The sequence below is a fragment of the Eschrichtius robustus genome, chromosome 6 (assembly GCF_028021215.1).
Source record: "Eschrichtius robustus isolate mEscRob2 chromosome 6, mEscRob2.pri, whole genome shotgun sequence".
Lineage (NCBI taxonomy): Eukaryota > Metazoa > Chordata > Mammalia > Artiodactyla > Eschrichtiidae > Eschrichtius > Eschrichtius robustus.
Genome location: NC_090829.1, coordinates 111,978,562 through 112,001,026, shown reverse-complemented (window position 1 = coordinate 112,001,026; position 22,465 = coordinate 111,978,562). Strand labels below are relative to the sequence as shown.

General features: G+C 38.8%; 1 protein-coding gene across 1 annotated transcript in view; it reads right to left on the bottom strand.

Annotated features, from left to right (window-relative positions):
- GBE1 (1,4-alpha-glucan branching enzyme 1) overlaps positions 1 to 20,245 on the bottom strand; it is a 291,409-nt gene extending 271,164 nt beyond the window's left edge. Inside the window, exon 1 of the mRNA XM_068546910.1 lies at positions 19,866 to 20,245. Coding sequence (XP_068403011.1) covers positions 19,866 to 20,017 — 152 coding nt within the window. The 5' untranslated portion in view covers positions 20,018 to 20,245. The remainder of the gene's footprint in view (positions 1 to 19,865) is intronic.
- Positions 20,246 to 22,465: the final 2,220 nt, after the last annotated feature.

The window sequence follows — 22,465 nt, the reverse complement described above, 5'->3', positions numbered from 1 at the left end:
TATGCAGTAAACACACACAAAAAAGACATTCCTAGCACATCCATATAGAATGTTAACAGTGAAGGTGAATGAAGCCAGCAAGGATAGAAATTACTAGTGGCCTGGCTGGAAAAGCATGTTGGGCCTGAGGCGAAAGAAGTTTTTTAAATAGGAGAGTGTCTTGAAATAGAAAGCATGTTAAACAGAATTGCCCGAGGACTGCTAGGAAATGAAAAATTACGCTAGCTGCATTGGGAACAGCAACCTGATAAAAGCACAGTGCACAAATTACAATCTTCTTCACAAGTAGTATTAGACACAAGAAAGGTTAAGCTGTATGTGAGAAAGGTTTTGCCCACCACAGGCCACTACATGATAGGAGAATTACTTTCAAACATCTCTAGAGACCCTCCAAGAACTATGGTAATAAATATTTCTCTATTTCTAATATCACAGAACAAGCTGGACTAGACTCCCAGTCAATATCTATTTGCAAACCTTTGAGTGCAAACCTCTACTCTAAGCTCTATGGAAAACACTGAAAGACAATAATGTGTTCCATAAATATACTCTTCTCTTCTTAAATTCAAAATCCAGCATCCCAGGGATGCTCGGTGAGTCAGCATGTCCTGAGCAGCTACAGTGTGGAAAACACAAGACTGAAGTGAGAAGGAAAACAGTATTCCACAAGAAGAGCCTGACTGACCACTCACGAGGGCAAATACTTTAATAAACAGTAATGTTTTTGCTATTATTATAAGGGTAACTATTAAGTATGCAAAGTGAGTAGGTGCAAAATGAATGAAAAGTATAAATGCTGAAGAAACTATCATCTAGAGGAAGTTAAAGCAAGTCGTGAAGAAAAGGGCATAAAACACAAAACATGTATGTGTTCGTGCACACACACCCACTCACAATATTGTCATTAGTTTGAAGAGCGATCAAAGAACAATCCTTCCAACCCTACTCCTTTATAAGCAGAGACCAACTCAGGAATAATGCAAGTCATAATGAGTCACTACACATAAGCAAGATTCTCGGGACAAGGAAATTAGGAACAGCTGTCACTTGGGCTGAGTCAAAGTGAGGTTGGCATATCCCAAAAGGTCTAGGACTATCAGAGCACAGACCAGCCACCTGATCTCAGTTACTTTATCAAGAAAGACTAGATTTACTTTGGCTGACCCAGGTTTTTGTTTTGTTTTATGTTTGTTTGTGCTGTTTGTCATGGGACAGAAGTAATGCATTTAGCATATGAAAATATGACACAAATAAGAATCACCTAAATGAATAGGGCAAAGTGGACAAGCCATGCCAAATAATCTGGGGAACGTGGCTACCTAGACACCCCCAGGTTAATTAAGTATGTGGCATATCTCCATATCTACATTTAAGACACCATCCATTTATCTTTTTTCAAGCATAAAAAAGGTCACCAGTCAATAATTTCTGACTCCCTCTCTCAGGCAAAATCAGAATCTCTCCAGGTCTGCTTGCTTCTGTTATCATGAACACAGGGCTGACTGTACCTGTCTCCCTCCTTAATCTTCCTCTTCAATGTCTTTATGGGTCATGCCACCTCTTATCATAAAAGCTCCTCTTTGAAATATACAATCTAAGGCTGCACTCCCTAATACGGTAGCCACTAGCCACGTGGTTACTGAGCACTTGAAATATGGCTAGTCCCAAATGAGATGTACTGTAAATGCAAAATACACATCAGATTCCAAAGACTTAGTATGGAAAACAAATGTAAAATAGCTCAGTAATTTTTTAATGCTGAAACAGCAATATTTTGAAAACACTGGATTAAATAGTATATATTACCAAAAATAATTTTATCTGTTTCTTTTTACCTTTTTTAATGTGGCAAATAGAAAATTTTAAATTACATATATGGCTTATATTATATTTCTATTGGATAGTGATGATCTAGGTGAGACACTTAGTGGGGGGGTCAGGTGGAGTCATTCAGTGTTCATTTGCATTTCTGCAACCTTCCTGACTGGGTGATACTCATCAAAATGTCCCCCTGACTCATTCAGGAATAGGTATCCTTAGCTTACGCAGGAACTGCCTCAATGCCTCAAAAAATAGTCCACAATCCCTTCCAAAAGGAGCTTATCTGCTATAAAGAAACATACCGATACGTTATCAAATATGATTTATAAACTATTTTAGAGGGTTCAGTTCTTACACAATGTGGCAATTCTTACACAAGAACATTTTGCAAATGAACAATTTTTGCAAATAAACTTCCACTTAAAAGCAACAAAAGGGCTTCCCTGGTGGTGCAGTGGTTGAGAGTCCGCCTGCCAATGCAGGGGACACGGGTTCGAGCCCTGGTCTGGGAAGATCCCACATGCCGCGGAGCAACTGGGCCCGTGAGCCACAACTACTGAGCCTGCGCGTCTGGAGCCTGTGCTCCGCAACAAGAGAGGCCGCGATAGTGAGAGGCCCGTGCACAGCGATGAAGAGTGACCCCTGCTTGCCACAACTAGAGAAAGCCCTCGCACAGAAACAAAGACCCAACACAGCCAAAAATAAATAAATAAATAAATAAATAAATAATTTAAAAAAAAAAAAAAAAAAGCAACAAAAAACGTGTCAAATCAAATTATAACTTATTATGCAGTCATCCCTCAGTATCCATGGGGGATTGGTTCCAGGACTGATGCAGATATTTAAGCCCATGGATGCTCAAGTCCTTTATATAAAATGGCATAGCATGTAATATTTGCATACCACCTACACACATCCTCCTATATACTTTATTTTTTTATTTAAATTTTATTTATTTTTTTATATAGCAGGTTCTTATTAGTTATCTGTTTTATACATATTAGTGTATATATGTCAATCCCAATCTCCCAATTCATCCCACCACCACCCCACAACCTCCCATATACTTTAAATCATCTCTAGATTACTTATAATACCTAATACAATGTAAATGTTATGTAAGTAGTTGTAAATACAATGTAAATGCTATGTAAATAGTTGCTAGTGCAAGGCAAGTTTAAGTTTTGCTTTCTGGAACTTTCTGGAATTTTTTATTCCCGAATATTTTCGAGCTATGGTTGGTTGAATCCTCAGAAGTGGAACCCGAGAATTGGAAGGCCAACTGCAGTTTTTTGTTTCTTTTTTTTAATTTTTAAATTTTTGGCTGCATTGGGTCTTCATTGCTGCGCTCATGCTTTCTCTAGTTGCGGCGAGCAGGGGCTACTCTTTGTTGTGGTGCGCGGGCTTCCCACTGCGGGGGCTTCTCACTGTGGTGACTTCTCTCGTTGTGGAGCACGGGCTCTAGGCACACGGGCTCAGTAGTTGTGGCTCATGGGCTCTAGAGTGCAGGCTCAGTCGTTGCGGCCCACGGGCTTAGTTGTTCCGTGGCATGTCGGATCTTCCCGGACCAGGGCTTGAACCCGTGTCCCCTGCATTGGCAAGCGGACTCCCAACCACTGCGCCACCAGGGAAGCCCTGTAGTTTTAATAAAGATTAATATCTCAGCTATCATATCCTTTGACTCTTTCCAAAAAAGAGTCTCATAGACTTTGTCCACATTCTTCAAGACTCAGTCTTCCCTTTATAAAGAAATAATTTTAAGAATTTAAGGCAATTCAAATGAACTCCTTTGTGCTATATACTCCCCTTCCTTAACAGAATAGGACATGCTTTTATCTGTCTTACAATGAATTTTATGCCCAAATATCTACTATAATTGTGTTTACTTGTAATCTCCCCAATTAGAGCTCCCATAGAGTAGGAAGCCTATCTTATATTTGTTCTGCTATCATATAGAAAAATGCCTGGGACAAAGAGGATGTCAAAAATTGGTTTGTTAAATAGCAAATTATGCTGACAGCCTGTAACTCAGCTGCCCATATATACCCTGGAACAACATATGTGGAGAATAATTTTTTCTATGTGATCACCTTCTATATATTATCCTAAAGACCCATATGCAACAGTGAAACTCACAGTGAAGATGTAAGAAAAGTAACTTTGATATTAAAAGAAAACCACTTTTATCTAAAAAAAGGTAGAAAATCATGTGACCATTAAAAACTTAAATGATATGGTTAACTATACTGGTACATATGGATTAATTATTCTTAAAAAATTAGGATATTTACTTATAACTAATTTGGCCCATTACTAACTCAGTTTTTTTTTTTATAGATCTTTATTGGAATATAATTGCTTCACAATACTGTGTTACTTTCTGCTGTACAACAAAGTGAATCAGCCATATGCATACATATATCCCCGTATCCCCTCCCTCTTGAGCCTCCCCACACTCCCTATCCCACCACTCTAGGTCATTGCAAAGCACCAAGCTGATCTCCCTATGCCATGCTGCTGCTTTCTACTACCTATTTTACATTCGGTGGTGTATATATGTCGATGCTACTCTCACTTCGCCCCAGCTTCCCCTTCCACATCCCCCATGTCCTCAAGTCCATTCTCTATGTCTACGTCTTCATTCCTGCCCTGGCATAGGTTCATCAGTACTATTTTTTTTTTTTTAGATTCCATATATATGTGTTAGCATATTTGCTTTTCTCTTTCTGACTTACTTTACTCTGTATGACAGATTCTAGGTCCATTCACCTCACTACAAATAACTCAATTTTGTTTCTTTTTATGGCTGAGTAATATTCCACTGTATATATGTGCCACAACTGCTCTATCTATTCATCTGTCGATGGATATTTAGGTTGGTTCCATGTCCTGGCTATTGCAAATAGTGCTGCAATGAACACTGGGGTACATGTCTCTTTTTGAATTATGGTTTTCTCAGGGTATATGCCCCGTAGTGGGATTGCTGGGTCATATGGTAGTTCTATTTTTAGTTTTTTAAGGAACCTCCATACTGTTCTCCATAGTGGCTGAAACAATTTACATTCCCACCAACAGTACAGGAGGGTTCCCTTTTCACCACACCCTTTCCAGCATTTATTGTTTCAAGATTTTTTGAAAATGGCCACTTTAACTGCTGTGAGGTGATACCTCCTCATTGTAGTTTTGATTTGCATTTCTCTAATAATTAGTGATGCTGAGCATCCTTTCATGTGCCTCTTGGTCATCTGTATGTCTTCTTTGGAGAAATGTCTATTTAGGTCTTCTGCCCATTTTTTAATTGAATTGTTAGTTTTTTCTTATTTTTTTATTGTCTTTTAACATCTTTATTGGAGTATAATTGCTTTACAATGGTGTGTTAGTTTCTGCTGTATAACAAAGTGAATCAGCTATACATATACATATAACCCCATATCTCCTCCCTCTTGCATCTCCCTCCCACCCTCCCTATCCCACCCCTCTAGGTGGTCACAAAACACCGAGCTGATCTCCCGGTGCTATGCAGCTGCTTCTCATTAGCTATCTATTTTACATTTGGTAGTGTATATATGTCCATGCCACTCTCTCACTTCATCCCAGCTTACCCTTCCCACTCCCCGTGTCCTCAAGTCCATTCTCTACATCTGCGTCTTTATTCCTGTCCTGCCCCTAGGTTCTTCAGAACCATTTTTTTTTTTTTTAGATTCCATATATATGTGTTAGCATATGGTATTTGTTTTGCTCTTTCTGACTTACTTCACTCTGTATGACAGACTCTAAGTCCACCCACCTCACTACAAATAACTCAATTTCGTTTCTTTTTATGGCTGAGTAATGTTCCATTGTATATATGTGCCACATCTTCTTTATCCATTCATCTGTCGATGGACATTTAGGTTGCTTTCAGGTCCTGGTTATTGTAAATAGAGCTGCAATGAACATTGTAGTACATGACTCTTTTTGAATTATGGTTTTCTCAGGGTATATGCCCAGTAGTGGATTACTGGATCATATGGTAGTTCTATTTTTAGTTTTTTAAGGAACCAACATACTGTTCTCCATAGTGGCTATATCAATTTACATCCCCACCAACAGTGCAAGAGGGTTCCCTTTTCTACACACCCTCTCCAGCATTTATTGTTTGTAGACTTTTTGATGATGGCCATTCTGACTGGCGCGAGGTGATACCTCACAGTAGTTTTGATTTGCATTTCTCTAATGATTACTGATGTTGAGCATCCTTTCATGTGTTTGTTGGCAATCTGTATATCTTCTTTGAAGAAATGTCTATTTAGATCTTCTGCACATTTTTGGATTGGCTTGTTTGTTTTTTTGATATTGAGCTGCATGAGCTGCTTGTAAATTTTGGAGATTAATCCTTTGTCAGTTGCTTCACTTGCAAATATTTTCTCCCATTCTGAGGGTTGTCTTGTTTATGGTTTCCTTTGCTGTGCAAAAGCTTTTAAGTTTCATTAGGTGCCATTTGTTTATTTTTGTTTTTATTTCCATTTCTCTAGGAGGTGGGTCAAAAGGATCTTGCTGTGATTTATGTCATACAGTGTTCTGCCTATGTTTTCCTCTAAGAGTTTTATAGTGTCTGGCCTTACATTTAGGTCTTTAATCCATTTTGAGTTTAGTTTTGTGTATGGTGTTGGAGAGTGTTCTAATTTCATTCTTTTACATGCAGCTGTTCAGTTTTCCCAGCACCACTTATTGAACAGGCTGTCTTTTCTCTATTGTATGTTCTTGCCTCCTTTGTCATAAATTAGGTGACCATATGTGTGTGGGTTTATCTCTGGGCTTTCTATACTGTACCATTGATCTATATTTCTGCTTTTGTGCCAGTACCATACTGTCTTGATTGCTGTAGCTTTGTAGTATAGTTTGAAGTCAGGGAGTCTGATTCCTCCAGCTCCATTTTTCTTTCTCAAGATTGCTTTGGCCGTTTGGGGTCTTTTGTGTTTCCATACGAATTGTAACATTTTTTATTCTAATTCTGTGAAGAATGCCACTGGTAGTTTGATAGGGATTGCATTGAATCTGTAGACTGATTTGGGTAGTATAGTCATTTTCACAATATTGATTCTTCCAATCCAAGAATATATTATATTTCTCCATCTGTTTATGTCATCTTTGATTTCTTTCATCAGTGTTTATAGTTTTCTGAGTACAAGTCTTTCACCTCCTTAGGTAGGTTTATCCCTAGGTATTTTATTCTTTTTGTTCTGAAGGTAAATGGAGTGTTTCCTTAATTTCTCTTTCTGATTTCTCATTGTTACCATATAGGAATGCCAAAATTAATGCACTAACTCAGTTTTGAACTGACATTGGGACGATGCCATGCCTTGCTCCTCAAAATATCATCTGGGAAACAGCAGCATCGGCATCACCTGGGAGCTTCTTAAAAATGCAGAATCTCAGACCCAATGCACGTAAAATGATGTTTACATAAATTGTAATAAAAATTGTTATTGTGGTGATGATGATAATTTATTAGTAGAGTTGTCAGAAGTCTCTTTTGGATGTTTAGTGCCTCAGACCCATCATAGTTAGTAATCATTGTAGAATGAACAAGTCCTCAAAAGTTCCACTTTACTTTTCCGTTTAAAGTGGGTAAACTAACAACTTTCATCTCATAATATCTAACCAATTTGTTTGGAAATTGACATGCTTGGATTTCTACTTATTAATAGCACAATGAATCCTGACAAACATCAAAGTAAATATTAAGACTGAAATAAAACCAAAGGCTAATTTCAGTTAGATAAAAAGCAACTAATCTTGGGAAATATTAGCATTACCTTTGTTAAGATTTAACAAACTCATTTCTACAAATGAGAGTATAACATGAAAAGTTTTTGGAGATTTACCTGTCATTTAAGTCGAGTAAACAGACACACCGAATGAATAAAATATTATTTTTCAAAGCAATATTTTTAATAATGTAGAACTGAAGAATATATGATACTAACAAATGAGTAGGTTCTAAGTAGAAGACATGAAATAAGAAAAACCTTGGAAAGTCAAATTAAAGTTACAAATTCAATCTGTATAGATTAATAGCTATATATGTTTGGAATATAACTCAAAAAAATAATGCTATAACATGATAAAAATATACAAATTATAAACCAGAAAAACTCTCAAGTAACTACTTGAAAATAAATTATTGTATCTTTCACAAATGTTTTTCTCCAGCTTCCTGAAGTTTGACGCGCTGCTTTATGATAATAACCAAAAGTTAAAATAAGATCTTAGAAATAAGAAAACTGACAGGTTAATTAGTTCCCACTGCTTTCAATAATCTATAGTATTTATAAAAATTGTCATTGTTCATATATTTCAGTGAGACCTGACTAAAGGCTTATTTTTTATTTTGATCAGGTGGCTCCCCAATATAAGTCTGTCATAGTTTATGATCTTTAAAAAAAAATCAAATATCCTTAGGAAACAAAAAAAAGCCTTCAACTTAAACCTTAAGCAAAAATTAACTCAAAGTGGATCATAGACTTATATGTAAAATGTAAAACAATAAAACTTCGAGGAGAAAACATTAGGGGAAATCTTCAGATCCTAGAGCTAGACAAAGAGCTCTTATACATGACGACAAAAGTATAAACCATACAACCAGAAAAAATCAATAAATTTCATCAAAATTTAAAACATTTGTTCTATGAAAGACCCTGTTAAGAAGATGAAAAGGCAAGCTACAGACTAGGATAAAATATTTGCAAAACAAATATCTGACAAAGCGGGGCTTCCCTGCTGGTGCAGTAGTTAAGAATCCACCTGCCAATGAAGGGGACACGGGTTCAAGCCCTGCTCCAAGAAGATCCCACATGCTCCAGAGCAACTAAGCCCGTGCACCACAACTACTGAGCCTGAGCTCTAGAGCCCGTGAGCCACAGCTACTGAGCCCGTGTGCCACAACTACTGAAGCCCGCACACCTAGAGCCTGTGCTCCACAACAAGAGAAGCCACCGCAATGAGAAGCCTGCACACCGCAACGAACAGTAGCCCCTGCTCGCCACAACCAGAGAAAAGCCCAAGCGCAGCAACGAAGACCCAACACAGCCAAAAAAGACAAAATAAAATAAAATTAATTAATTAATTTAAAAATATATCTGACAAAGGACTTGTATCTAGAATATGTAAAGAAATCTCAAAACTCAAAGGTAAAAAAAAGAGAAATCAATCCAGTTAGAAAATGGACAAAAGACATGAACTGAACATTTCACCAAAGAGGATATAAAGATGCCAAATAACACTGTAAAAGACTTTCAACATAATTAGCTATTAGAAAAATGCAAATTAAAACCACATTGGCTTATCACTACACACTTATTATAACAGCTAACACTTTAAGAAACATATTACCAAATGCTGGTAAGGATGCAGATAAGCTAGATCCCTCATACATTTGGGAATGCAAAATGGTACAGATATCATGAAAAACAGTTTAGCAATTTCATACAAAACTAAACATACATTTGCCATAGGACCCCAAAATTACACTTCTAGGAACTTCTCCCAAAGAAATAACACCTATATATAATAAACATATCTTAGCTTCACTGCTATATTATTAATAGCCAAAAACTGGAAACAATCCAAATGTCCTTCAACAGGTGAATGGATAAACTGTGGCACATCCATTCAATGGAATAGTATTCAGTAACAAAAAGGAACAAACTATTGATATATGCAATTTGAATAGATCTCAAAGACATATACTGAGTGAGAAAAAAAAAGCCAATCCATGCTGGAGAGGGTGTAGAGAAAAGGGAACCCTCCTATACTGTTGGTGGGAATGTAAACTGGTACAGCCACTATGGAGAACAGTATGCAGATTCCTTAAAAAACTAAAATTAGAGCTACCATATGATCCAGCAATCCCACTCCTGGGCATATAACCAGAGAAAACCATAATTTGAAAAGATACATGCACCCCAATGTTCACTGCAGCACTATTTACAATAGCCAGGACATGGAAGCAACCTAAATGTCCATCAACAGAGGAATGGATAAAGAAGATGTGGCACATATATACAATGGAATATTCCTCAGCCATAAAAAAAAGAACGAAATAATGCCATTTGTAGCAACATGGATGGACCTAGAGATTATCATATTAAGTGAAGTAAGTCAGAAAGAGAAACACAAATATCATATGATATCACTTATATGTGGAATCTTAAAGGGTACACATGAACTTATCTACAAAACAGCAATAGAGTGACAGATGTAGAAAATAAACTTATGGTTACCGGGTTGGGGGGGGCAGGGTGCGTGTAGTAAGGGGGAGAGGGATAAATTGGGAGATTGGGATTGACACAAACACACTACTATATATAAAATAGGTAACTAATAAGGACCTACTGTATAGCACACGGAACTCTACTCAGTACTCTGCAATGGCCTATATGGGGAAGAATCTAAAACAGAGTGGATATATGTATATGTATAACAGATTCACTTTGCTGTACACCTGAAACTAACACAACATTGTAAATCAACTATACCCCAATAAAAATTTTTTTAAAAAGCCAATCTTCAAAGATTAAATATTCTCCGATTTAATTTATATAACAGTCAAAAAATGAAAAATATTATAGAAATGTAAAACAGATCAGTAATTCCCAGAGTTTATGGATAGAGGGAGTGGGAATAGTATAAGTATAAAGGAATGCAGAATTCCCTTGTGGTGATGGAATGGTTCTGTATCTTCACTGTAGTGGCAGTTACATTAATATATACTTGTGATAAAACTGCAAAGAAGTGCATACAAAGACTGTTGAAAACTGAATAAGGTTTCAGAAACCTTATTCAGAGTGCATTATTGATACTGCAGAGTGTATCAATGTCAATTTCCTGGTTTTGAAACTGCCATACAATTAAGCAAGATATTACCACTGGGGCAAGCTTGGTAATAGTACAGGGGCCCTCTCTGTACTATTTTTGCAACTTCCTGTGGTTTATAATTATTTCAAAATAATTTTTTAGATCTAGTCTAACACAATTTGCAATTCTCTAAATTCACTATATTTTTTAATGTCCTCTAAAGGTACCTTAAACCTGCTACAACCAAACTTCAGTTTTGATAACACTCTTGTTTCTCTGTATTTCCTGCTTATGTGTTGAATTTGTGAGTAGAGGTTTCCTTTATACTGCATGGATATCAGATAGTTTTCAATAAAAGGCATTTTAGGGAAGTGAACAAAAAGAGACCCATTCGCTTCACTACGCTCCTGTGCTTCACTAGCAAGCACAACTTACACAACCAAAAGAGCACTGCCAATTGAAATGGTCAAGAGGATGGAAGACTCCCACATGTAAACAAAAAAATGCACAAATAAGCAAACAAAAATATGAGAGATTGTTAATGCTGAAAAATGAGAACTGGAGGGGGAAAAAATGCTTGGAAATGACGAATATGAATTTGTTTGTGAATCTCTAGAATCCTGGAATAATAATCAATCCTCTTGAGAAAAGATTGTAAAACAATGAAAAAGCAATGGTAACTCACACATTAGTTACTCATGTCCTCCAAACAGTAGCCTAAAATGATCATGGATAATAGACCTATAACCTCTTAGGAAAAAAAGAAACTAATATGACCCCCCACACATTACTGATCTATTCTGACATCAAAGAGGAATCATTATGCTGTCTTTACAGTCCAAAGAGGAAAAAAAGAGGAATCCCATTCTTCCACAAATTGTCCTTTGGTCTACTGTCAAAGATGAAATACTGGGCTTCTCTGTGATGATAAAATCTTATATTTATACGGTAAGTCTGTAGCAGGTATGTTCTGAAGAACAAAGCTCACACATCTTAATCTTTTAAAAGAATAGAAAAGTATAATGTGAAAGCCCATAAACTTGCATGTAGTTAGGTAACAAAAGACAATTCATGTTTTAAAGACTGAGCATCAACTGTCATCTTTATTTTAGTTCTTTTCTTCTTTCTAACCCCACAAATACAATATTCTCCAAATAACTTAAAAATAAAGCAGATCATTTTTGAATGAGCCCAAGAGAACATGAAAAAATTAGTAGTAGCTGACAAACGCATTTCCTCTCAAAACATCCTATTTTTAAGAATAAAATACCTATGAAATTAAAAAGAGAAGACAGCGGTGCTCCCCAAATCGTTGGGCCAGGGGGCTGAAGCGAAACCAGACAGGCTCATTTTGGACTAGAGCAAGCAAAAGTGTCTGTATTTGTCCCAAGAAAAGAATCCAGAGAAATACAGAAATCCAGAAATACAAGGTAGAGCAAAGTGAAAGCCATGCCCCAGAGTCTGGTGATACTGAGGGATGTGGTGCAGACTTCTCTCAGAAGTGGAAATGCCTGGATTCTGCCCAGAAAGATTTGTACACAGATATGATATTGGGGAACTACAACATGGTATCACTGGGACTTTTTATCTTTAGCCAGACATTGTCTCCTCATTGGAGCAAAGGAAAGAGCCCAGGCAAGTTGTGACGGATGAGACAAAAAGGCATTTCTCAGGAAGACATGCGTACAACTGAAAGCCTTGATTATGCAGGCTCACTTTCAGCTAAGGATGGCCAAGCCATAGGACAGCTCTGACCAATAATTTGTAAACTGAAAGAATGAGATGTAGTTTACAGGTAAACTAACTTATGCTTGGCTAAAATGGACATAGTGAGTTAGCTTGTACTCCTGCTAGGAGGACAGATATGGGCCCTAGATATGCCCAGCCATCTTCTAAGCATTAGAATCAAGACCATATGCTAAGGATAGCAGAACCAAAAAGATAAATGATGAGTCAATGCGAAGGCCCAAACCACTTACCCCCACTTTCTTTGTGAGAAATACAAACCTCTATTTCCATAACTCACAGTTTGCGGGATTTTCTGTTCTTTGAGGGTACGTTCAGTTTCTGTTACATACACCTAAACGCGTAACTGATTTTATCACATTCAGTAATAGAGAATGTAGCTGTGTTATGCAGCTATTCATAATTAAATATAACCAGTGGCTACTTGCTTATCATTTATGCAAATAAAAATAAATTATATTGATGATATTGAGTAACATACAATTTTATTAGTAAAAGAAATATTTCTCACTGCTAAATATTTGGAAAACTTCAAGGTTATCTATACAAGAAATATATTTGAAGACTTGGTTTCTGATTATCACATTTTAGATTACAGACCTAGAGGATATACCCAGAAACTGTCTAATTGTAATTTATCCTTCAATGGATCTATTAAAATACACATGAGTATTCCATTCCTTTGTTTTATGTATCTCATTGCAAATTCAAACATACTGAAAAGAACTGAAATCATCAAATAAAAAAAGAGAGGATAAAACAGACAAGGCAAGACATGGGATTTAAATTTTTTTTCTTATTAATAGGTCATAAGTTCAGATTCCACTAGATAATTCTTTCATTTGCAAACTTTTAAGTTGCTATTATGTATTTTTTTCTTCTTATTTTCAAAGTCATTCCTGCTATTAGTAAACTCGGTATGACCATTCCTCCAAGCATCCAGAGTTCAGGAGGAAGAAAATCCCTGCAGCTGTTTGATGTCCAAGAATATGAACCCTTAGCAGTCAGATGAAAGAAGAGAAAAGACAGAAACGGAAGATCAAGAGAAGAGTGATTTGGGGTTTCTGCAGGGTAGCATTTACCTCTCTCAATAAAGGGAGCTTTGTGCTCATTACGTCCCAGAATTCATCTTGCCTTCAGCTTGTAGCAAACTGGCAACTGCCTTATCATTTCCTCTCCAAATTAAGGATCAAAATTTAAACATATTCTTTTCTTTCTCCATTAGATTATGATTAAAATTACCACCTCCTCACCTCATTCACACAAATGCACTACTAGGAAAGAGAAGGAACCCCTTAAAGTAAAGATGCTGTTAAGCAGCAAAATGAAGAGTTGTGGGGAATTTCCGGTCAGGTTATTTATCTGATGGTTGATTTCAGGACACAGGATTAAAGAAGCGATATCTTTACATATATTCCTCATCCTCAAGAAACCCCTATAAGGTGGGTCCAATCTATATTCTTCCAAAAAAGAAACTGAGGTTCACAGAGGTTGACTAAGTTGCCCTCGAATTCGAAGCTGTTTAGCATTTACGACAGCTAAAATTCAAGCTTCATCTTGCTCTTGTGCTTTGCAACATGGACACTCAGCCATATGTTTATTTTTTTTCCATTTCACATGTGAAGAAGCTAAACTTAGGATCTCAGCTATTATGATCTTTTAAACATCAGAAATCAATCAGGTAAGTCACCATAACTTAATGTCAATTGTATAATAAATTAATGAATGTAGATTGTATAACAACGTGTGTTTAATGTAGAATTTTGCCTTCTGTTGATGTACTAGGTTCCTGTTACCCTAAACACAAAACAGAACAGGGGCTGCTCTTGGATCTTAAGCACAAAAAAAAAAAAAACAAAAAAAAAACCTGGATTCTAAACAGTAGTGAGCATCTACTGATGAGTGGACATCACTACATGAAGAGAATCTACTCTTCTGTAAAACAGTAAAGTTACTTTAGAATGAAAGGTAGCTGAGAGCAGCAATTCTCTCCACTGAAAACCCTTTCATGTTTTCCTTTAATATCTATAAATGTATAATTGAAGTTTTACACATGCTTTTAAATAGCAGCAGCATGATACGCTTATCAATCTAAAACGATAGCACATTTCACAGGGTCTGTGTTATCATCTCACTGACTAACTAGGGCCAGCCTGGTGGGAGCTGAACTGAATCGTCTAAGAAGTTACCACACAGAGTCATTTCTCAGGAGATGGTGCAGCAGGCGCCAGAGCCTAAACTAAACCAAATGCTCCATGGAGTCATTTTAAGGCACTTTGAAAATAAGAAGAGGTCACAGCCTCTTGCCCATCACTGTAAAGAATTCAGGAGTGACTCTGGAGTTAGTACAGACCTCAGCTGCAAGGCACAAAGGAATCTACTGCTAGTACAGAAGAGCAGGACAGGTATGACTTATAATTTTTGGATTCTTCTTTGCCTTCTAGAATCATTGACATTTGACTTTCTTCAGAGCCTGCAACTTGGCCAGGCACTGAGAGAAAAGTGCACCATTCAGCTACAATATAAAATTTCTGCACCACAAGAATCAGTCTTTGGTGTGGTTGCTATTACATGAAATCTAAACTACATTCTAATTCTGATTAGATACCAGTGTAAAAGCTATTTTCATTTCTAACAAAATAGAGATGTTCACTGTAATTGTGATACTTAACACACTTGAGCTCACAAAAACCTCTCTTCCTATTCTTGAGCATGCAATTTGACCTGAGGCTCTCTTCAAACTGAATATTCCTTCAGTGATTAAACCCTTAGTCTCTGTGGAATATGGAAATATCTAATTAATAACAAATTTCTTTATTTTCTCTGGTTATTTTTAGCTTTTTCCTTGAACATACATTCCCCTACCCGAGACTACCACACATAACTCCTGACAACTACTGCTTCTTCTCCTTCTGTCCATCCTAGCATTCCTAACATTTTTAGCTTAAGGTGAGCTTACCTGAGACTTACTTGTGTAGAAAAGAGAAAAACAAAACACTATACTGTTTCCTGTAGGCCAGGTACAGTTTTACAGACTGAGAATATAACAGTGAGCAAACAATATAGACAATGTGACTACCCATAGGAGCAAATAACCCAGTGGGAGATACAAAAGAGCAGAAACACAACTTCATTACAGTGGATGATCACCCTTACAATACAGGTTTTCAAGGTGGTAGGTAAGAGGTGCGAAGAAGGTTTGGGGATGGGAAGAAGTCAGGGAAGGCATTTAATATATATCTCTAGGCTGTGTCCTGAAGTACGTACAGGCACTAACAAGACAGAAGCAAAGTATGCATCAAGCAGAAGAAATAACATGTACAAAAGCCATAGCTGGACCCATGGCTAGACCAAAACAGGTGGCATCCAAGACTGGATAATATTCTGGCACACTTCAAATTGATCTTCTTTAAACATTTGGTAAAGATCTATTTTATGGGGTAGAGAAAAATTATTTTCTATTAATAAAAATTAAATATAGAAATGGGTTCCCTTTTTAATTCATTTCTACTAAGCCAAAAGCATCATTCTTCTGATAAAGATCAGAAAATGTTTCTAGTTCTTGACCTCTCCTGCCTTTTACTCAGTGATCCTTCTAGACTCCTTACTTCTCACAAACCTACACAAAATAAAAAATGAAAATCTTCAGTATTTAAGAAAGGACTACATGTGTAAAACAGGTATCATGTTTCCAATTTATTCTAGTGATATTTTAGTGCCCCTTATAGAATAGCCCCCAGACATCCTAGCTACCTCTTTACACTTAGCCCCCTTCTGATTAGGTGGTACAGAGTGAGAAGGAGGATCCAAAGATGAGGCTAAAAAGGTAGACAGGAACCAGATAATACAGAGTTTTGTAGGTCACGAGAAAGAGACTACGCTGTACCTTAAAAGCCATGGAATTGTTGAGAAGATTTGAAAAGGGAGACCAACTGTGAGGCTGTTTTTATAAACCAGGCTAGAGATGCTAGCAACTTGAGTAGGAGGAGAGCAGTAGGAATACAGTGTGGCATATACTTGAAAAGTAGTTAGGAGCTACTACTGACCAGACTTAGAGACAAAAAGAAGGGGAGAGGAGTAACTAAGGATAAGTCTTAAGTTTTAGGCTTGAGTAGTTGGGAGAGGAGGATAACACACACTGAGATAAGGTATAAAAGGACAATCAGGCTTGGGATGAAACACCCTAAGTTCAGTTTTATACACATTGAGTTTTACACTTACACTACATCAAAATGCAGATATTTATAAATAAGACCAGGAGACTAAGACCAGGGGAGATTTAGGGTGAAGCTAGATGTGGGCAGCCTCAGTACATAGATGGAATTCATGGGATGGATGAGAATGCTTAAGGAAAGTATGTGTATAAAACAGAAATACATAAAGGAACCTAGGGAAGAGCCCTGAGAATCTCTTATATTAATGATCTGAAAGAGGCTGAGGAGAAACCACCAGAGAAAATGGAAGAAAAGCAAGAGTACACATCATGGCTTCAAGGATCTAATAAGTGGTCCAAAACGTTCAATGCTAGAAATTAAGAGAAAGAAAGAGGTATTCACTAAATTACCAAGAAGTCATTTTTTGTGAACTTGTTGGAACAGTTTTATTAAAGAAAGATTAATCCCAGTTGCAGCAAGCCATGTGAATAACTCACCACAACCGAATCTCGGGGTCTTCATCTGTAAAACAGGAAAAACAAAAATACCCACACTTCCTACCTTGTAGTTTTGTTATTAGGGTTAAATTAAATACTATAACATATGTAAAAGTTACTATATAAACAGAGGGTATAGACAAGTGTTACTGTAACTGTGTTGTTCATCCTCCTGTTCACAAATGTCAGTTTTCTGTTCCACCCACGTGGTCGATAAGTCACATTTGACTTACACTGGCCAATATGTGTATCAGCAGAAGTGGCTGATTGCTTGGCAAAAGCTGTAAGAAATAGTGCATAGTTCAAAATGTTCTCTGTTCCTTGCCCCTGCCACTGTAGAAGCATGTTTCAAAATGAAGACTTCATCAGCCTAGATCCTTGAATGATTGCCATGAGTAGAGCCTGACTCACGCTGACATGTAGCATGGGGACAAATAATGTTGTTTTAAAACACTACGATGTTGGAATTATGATACAGCAACTAATTGCAGCACAAATAACAGGTGAAAAAAGCAGGAAAGCCAAGAGGAAAATCCTATCTTAGAAGGTAATCAATGAGACATCACAGGGCCTGTCACCCACGCTAATGTCTAATTTTTATTTTATGGCACGGAGTAATTCACTAACCCTCACACTTGATTCAACATTCCTACAGTTACAGAGAAGGTAAACAAGAACAAAGGTACATAATGGAATTTCTAATGAAGACACAGTGTTTGGGAAAGAATAAGACAGTCCATCAATGAGAAACTGCCTCCCCCATCACCATTATACTGTTATTATTTGTACCCTAAATTTTCTTCACTCCTTAGTAAGCATACTTTGCATCTATGTTTGACTGGTTGTATATTTGTGTTAGGCCAAAGACACACTGCCCAAGTGGGTTATTAGAAATGAACGGAAAATAGGAAAAGTAATCAGGACCATACTTAACGAAGGAGAAATTCTTTAATTCTTCAAATGCTAACAGTAAAAGTTACTGCTGCCAAACGCCAAATTACTATTTGATATGCCTAAAGGGAACATGTGTGCTGGAAAATGGCAATTACTCAGAACCAAGGCCAGAAGTAGAATCCAGGTCAGAGTGAGGCACAAGGACCCACTGGACCAGCCTTTTCATCAAGAACACTGGACTGCTCCCACTTCTTTATTCTGGCCTTTGTCCCTCTCATTAGTTCTGACAAACCATGAAAGAGGATCAAAACTGCTTCAATCCCAATGGAGCTGAAGTGAATTACATGAAAGAAACACTTAACAAGGGAGGTCTGTCTACTTGTAATCATTTTTTTAAAACAGAGAGGGGAGAAACGGAGACAAAACATTTCCACAACTCTGCTTTTAGAAATGTCTTACGTGTCATTTTACAAAGCAACCAAGTAAATTAGTGTCATCAAAAAAGTCGGACCACCATCTTTTGCTCTAAATTTTTTTACTATTTCTAAACCAAATCCAATCCTGAACAATGAAGATCATACACTAAATTTCTTTGAAAGCACATATTGTAAACACTGAAGGCAATTTCACAAGGCTGCTCCCCAAATGGCTTATATAAAGGCCCAACATCTGATTAACTTAGCAACAGCTCAAGGTGACTCCTTTGAGGAGGGCCCATGCATTAGGATATACAAGCTCTGGAATGAAGTGTTGTATTCAACTTTGTGTCCCTTACTCTTTGTTCCTAAAGGACCCTTAATAAACAGTTGCTGAATTGAGTACAGGTAATAAGTGACAATGCCAGGTCATGAACCTAAGACTTTTATTTTCCCAAACTCCAAATCAACCGTGTTTCATTACCCCTAATGCTGCTTCTTGCCAAGTAACTACTAGAAGTTTTCTATTACTTGAAACTGTGACTAGGTATTCTGTTGCCATGGTAATTTTCAAGTGGCTCTGCTAAAAGGGCAGAAACCATTAAATCGCAATGTGCTTATCTCACAAATATAACTACTATAACTAGCATAACAACTATTTTAGTCTTAAAAATTATACCTTTTAAGTTCAGCTGACTACTGGAACTATTATCCTAGCAACTTCAGCATGATAGGAGACGAGCTAAAAGTAAAGCATACTAAATGGGCCTCTAGAAGTCTGGCTTTCCTCGCCTTTCTCCAGCTTCAGGATGGCAATCCCAAACACGGGTTAGTACTCGTCAATGATGGCCCAAGGGGTAAAAAACAAGGACCAAGATAAGCTTAATCTTCTCTGAGAGGGGGAATATTAACAAGGAAAAAAAAGCTGCCTGAAAGAATCCTATATAAAATCACAATATTTGCTATAAAATAAGCGAGAAGGTTTTAAAAGCGCAATTACACAGGCCGGGTGTTATGCACACGCTAATTCACAGGACCACTCTAGTCCACGGAAGGGTCAGAAAACCTGCAGTGCAGTTGCCTAACTCCGCATCAGCACCTGAGGAAACGGGTGCTGGCAGCCAAAGCACACACCCAATGGCGCAAAACTGGCGATTCGAAGGGAGGGGAGAGGTATGAGGAAAGTTTATTCAGCGCTTCTGCCTCTAGTCCGGCGGCAAGAGTTGTCAACCCGCAACTCCGGAAGCCATTGAACCCAATTACCGGACTCAACTCGTCGCCCAAGCCCGGAAGTTGCTACCCACCAAGGTGGGGGGCGGGGCCGGCGGGGGTGGAGCCGGCGAGGGGCGGGGCCCGCACGTACGAGAGCCAACGGGCGGCCCTAGCCGCAAGCTCGCGGCTGCAAGGCGGGCTGCTGGGTTCTGTGGAGTGGGTGAGGGGGGGCAGTGGGGGGGGGGGGCGGGGGGGAGTCGGGGGACAGCACCAAGGTGGGGCTGTACCTGCGCTGGAATTCCGGAGCGAAGGGCTTCAGGTACGGGTCTGCCTCTAGAAGTCGGGCTAGTTCGGGCATGTCCGCTAAGGCAGCGGCCGGCGCCTCCTCAGAGCATTCGGACCGAGCCTCCCGAGCCGGGTGACCCGCCGAAGCCGCCATCTTCCGCCGCAGCCCGAGTAGCCGAGGCCCGAGAGGGTCGAGTGGAGCGGGAGCGGGAGCTCTAGCCGGGAGGACGCCCAGGCGAGCTGAGGCAAGCCGCGGAGGCCCAGTTCCCTTTATAGCGGAGAGGACGGCCGCCTGTCCCCCTTCTCCCCCCCGCCGGCAGGGAGGAGCAGGACCCGGAGTGATCCCCGGACGCACGTCCCAAGAGGGGAGGAGGCGCCCAGGCCTCTCCGCCTACTCACGCGGCTCGCGCGGGAGGCCGCGGAGACCTGCCCCTTCCTCCCGCCGCGTCTCTGCCCCTGTGCCCAGGCCACCGCAGGAGGCGGTCCCAAGCGGACCTCGCTCAGCCTTGACCTTTCTTACTCTGACCCATTCTTGGCTGCGGAGAACCGCCGTGCCACACACCCCCCCCCCCCCCAGCTTTCCTTTCTTTGAACAAGTCTCACTGGCGGCATGCCTTTCAAATGGATATATGGTTTTCTTGGAAGGGACTTTTCTTCTCTAAGTTCTGAGAGAATCCTGTAATCGTCCCAGAGATACTCTGGTGTTCTGGTATTATTCTCTGGGTTACCAAGGACTGAGAATTGGAATTATGAAAACTTTTACCATTCCCCATAACCTCAAAAAGAAATAAAGAAAGAAAAAGGCCCTTTGCCTTTTAAAATAATTGCTGTAAACAAACTTTTCAACAATTAAACTATTCTTAATGAGACAAACGGTACAGGGAAGAGCATTAGAATTCAGCTGTGCCACTTACTAACGAAGTGATAAGGCAAGAAATCGCTTCATCTTGGCCTAAGAATGGGGGTCGCTAGGTAGTCTACCCCACTTGGAACTTACTTATATTCTTTCATTCCCATTAACTGACGGGTTTCTAGCTCACAGATCCTTTTCTAAGAGTACAGAATTGTGCACCGAGACAGTTGGACCGACCAACCCAGGAGTTTCCAAGCTACTTTGTACTTAGAAACTGGAGAGGCTTGGAGTATATCTGTCCCAGTTAAGTTCGAGGTGTGGACAATCCAAGTGGCTATGGAGAAGGACGTGTTGATCAGCCACGAACCTTGAATTTTAAAATGTTCAAAACATTTTTTGTGAAGGGGTTAATAAGGACTTGATGAAAGATATCTAGTAACAGAGGGCCTCAAAGTGAAAGAGTGGAGGACTTGGAAAACCTTCAGAAAGGCATGTCTTATTAATCCCATAAAGATGACAACATGCAAACATTTGTAAATTATAAAACAACACTTGAAACTCAGAAGCAGGATACCCAATAGACCCACAGACCTGTATCCCAATCCGAAACTTGTCTCATAAATCCTGCCTATTGAAATCTGTGTTTAGCTGGTTAAGAGTCCTAAACCAAGTGTCTCCAAGACTTACCCTAAGTCAGTCTTCTCATCCTTTCTGCTGTCACTCTTAACGCAGGCAGCCTTCCTCTCTCATTTGGACTAACATATCTAAGGGTTTCCCCTTTCTCTTTCTCACCTCCAATCCATTCTCTAGTGTTTCTCGAGCTTTAATGTGCATATGAATCACCTAGGGATCCTGTTAAAAGAACAGACTTTCAGTTCTGAGTGGTGCCTCATACTCTGTAATTTTAACAAGCTCAGAGGTGATGCTGCCTCTGCAGGTTGGAAGCACAGTTTGAATAGTAAGGCTCTATGCAAGGAATAAATCATACAACCTAAATGACATGCTTGGTTCACCTGGAGTTAAAAATAAACTCCCTACTCTTCCCTTACAAGGCTTCCATAATCTGGTCCCTGCCTACCTTTCCACTGCTTATCAGTCTCTGGCTTTACTATGCTGTAGTCACACTGACTTCCCTGAAACTCACTGAGCACTTTGTAGCCTCTGAGACTTTACTTGCCCTTCTCTCTATTGAGAATTCACTTCCCATAGCTGTTTCCTTCCCAGCATTCATTGAGTTCTCACCATAAATGTCAACTCATCTCTGAGAAGCCTCTAATTCCACTATCTAAATATCTCAATATCTTCTCTCCTATGCAACAGTTAACAAAATGTGTGTATCTTTTTCTCTTTTATTTATTGATCTCCCACTTTAGAATGTAAACTCCAAGAGAGCAGGGACCCATTTTACCTTGTTCACTATTGAAAAAGTATTTATTGAAATCCCATGTGCCAGCCAGTTTCCTAGGTACTGGGGATTAGTGATGAATAATACAAGTCCCAGTTGTCATAAAGCTCACAGAATAGGTAAATCTGTAGAGACAGAAAGTAGAGTGTTGGTTTCCCAGGGCTGAAGGAAATAGAGAATGACTGCTAATGGGGAGAGGGTTTCTTTTAAGGGTGATGATAATTTTCTAGAATTGATTGTGGTCATGGTCGCACAGCTCTGTGGCTAGACTCAAAACTATTGGAATTGTACACTTTCAGTAGGTGCATGGTATGTGGATTATAGCTCAGTAAAGGTGTTTTTAA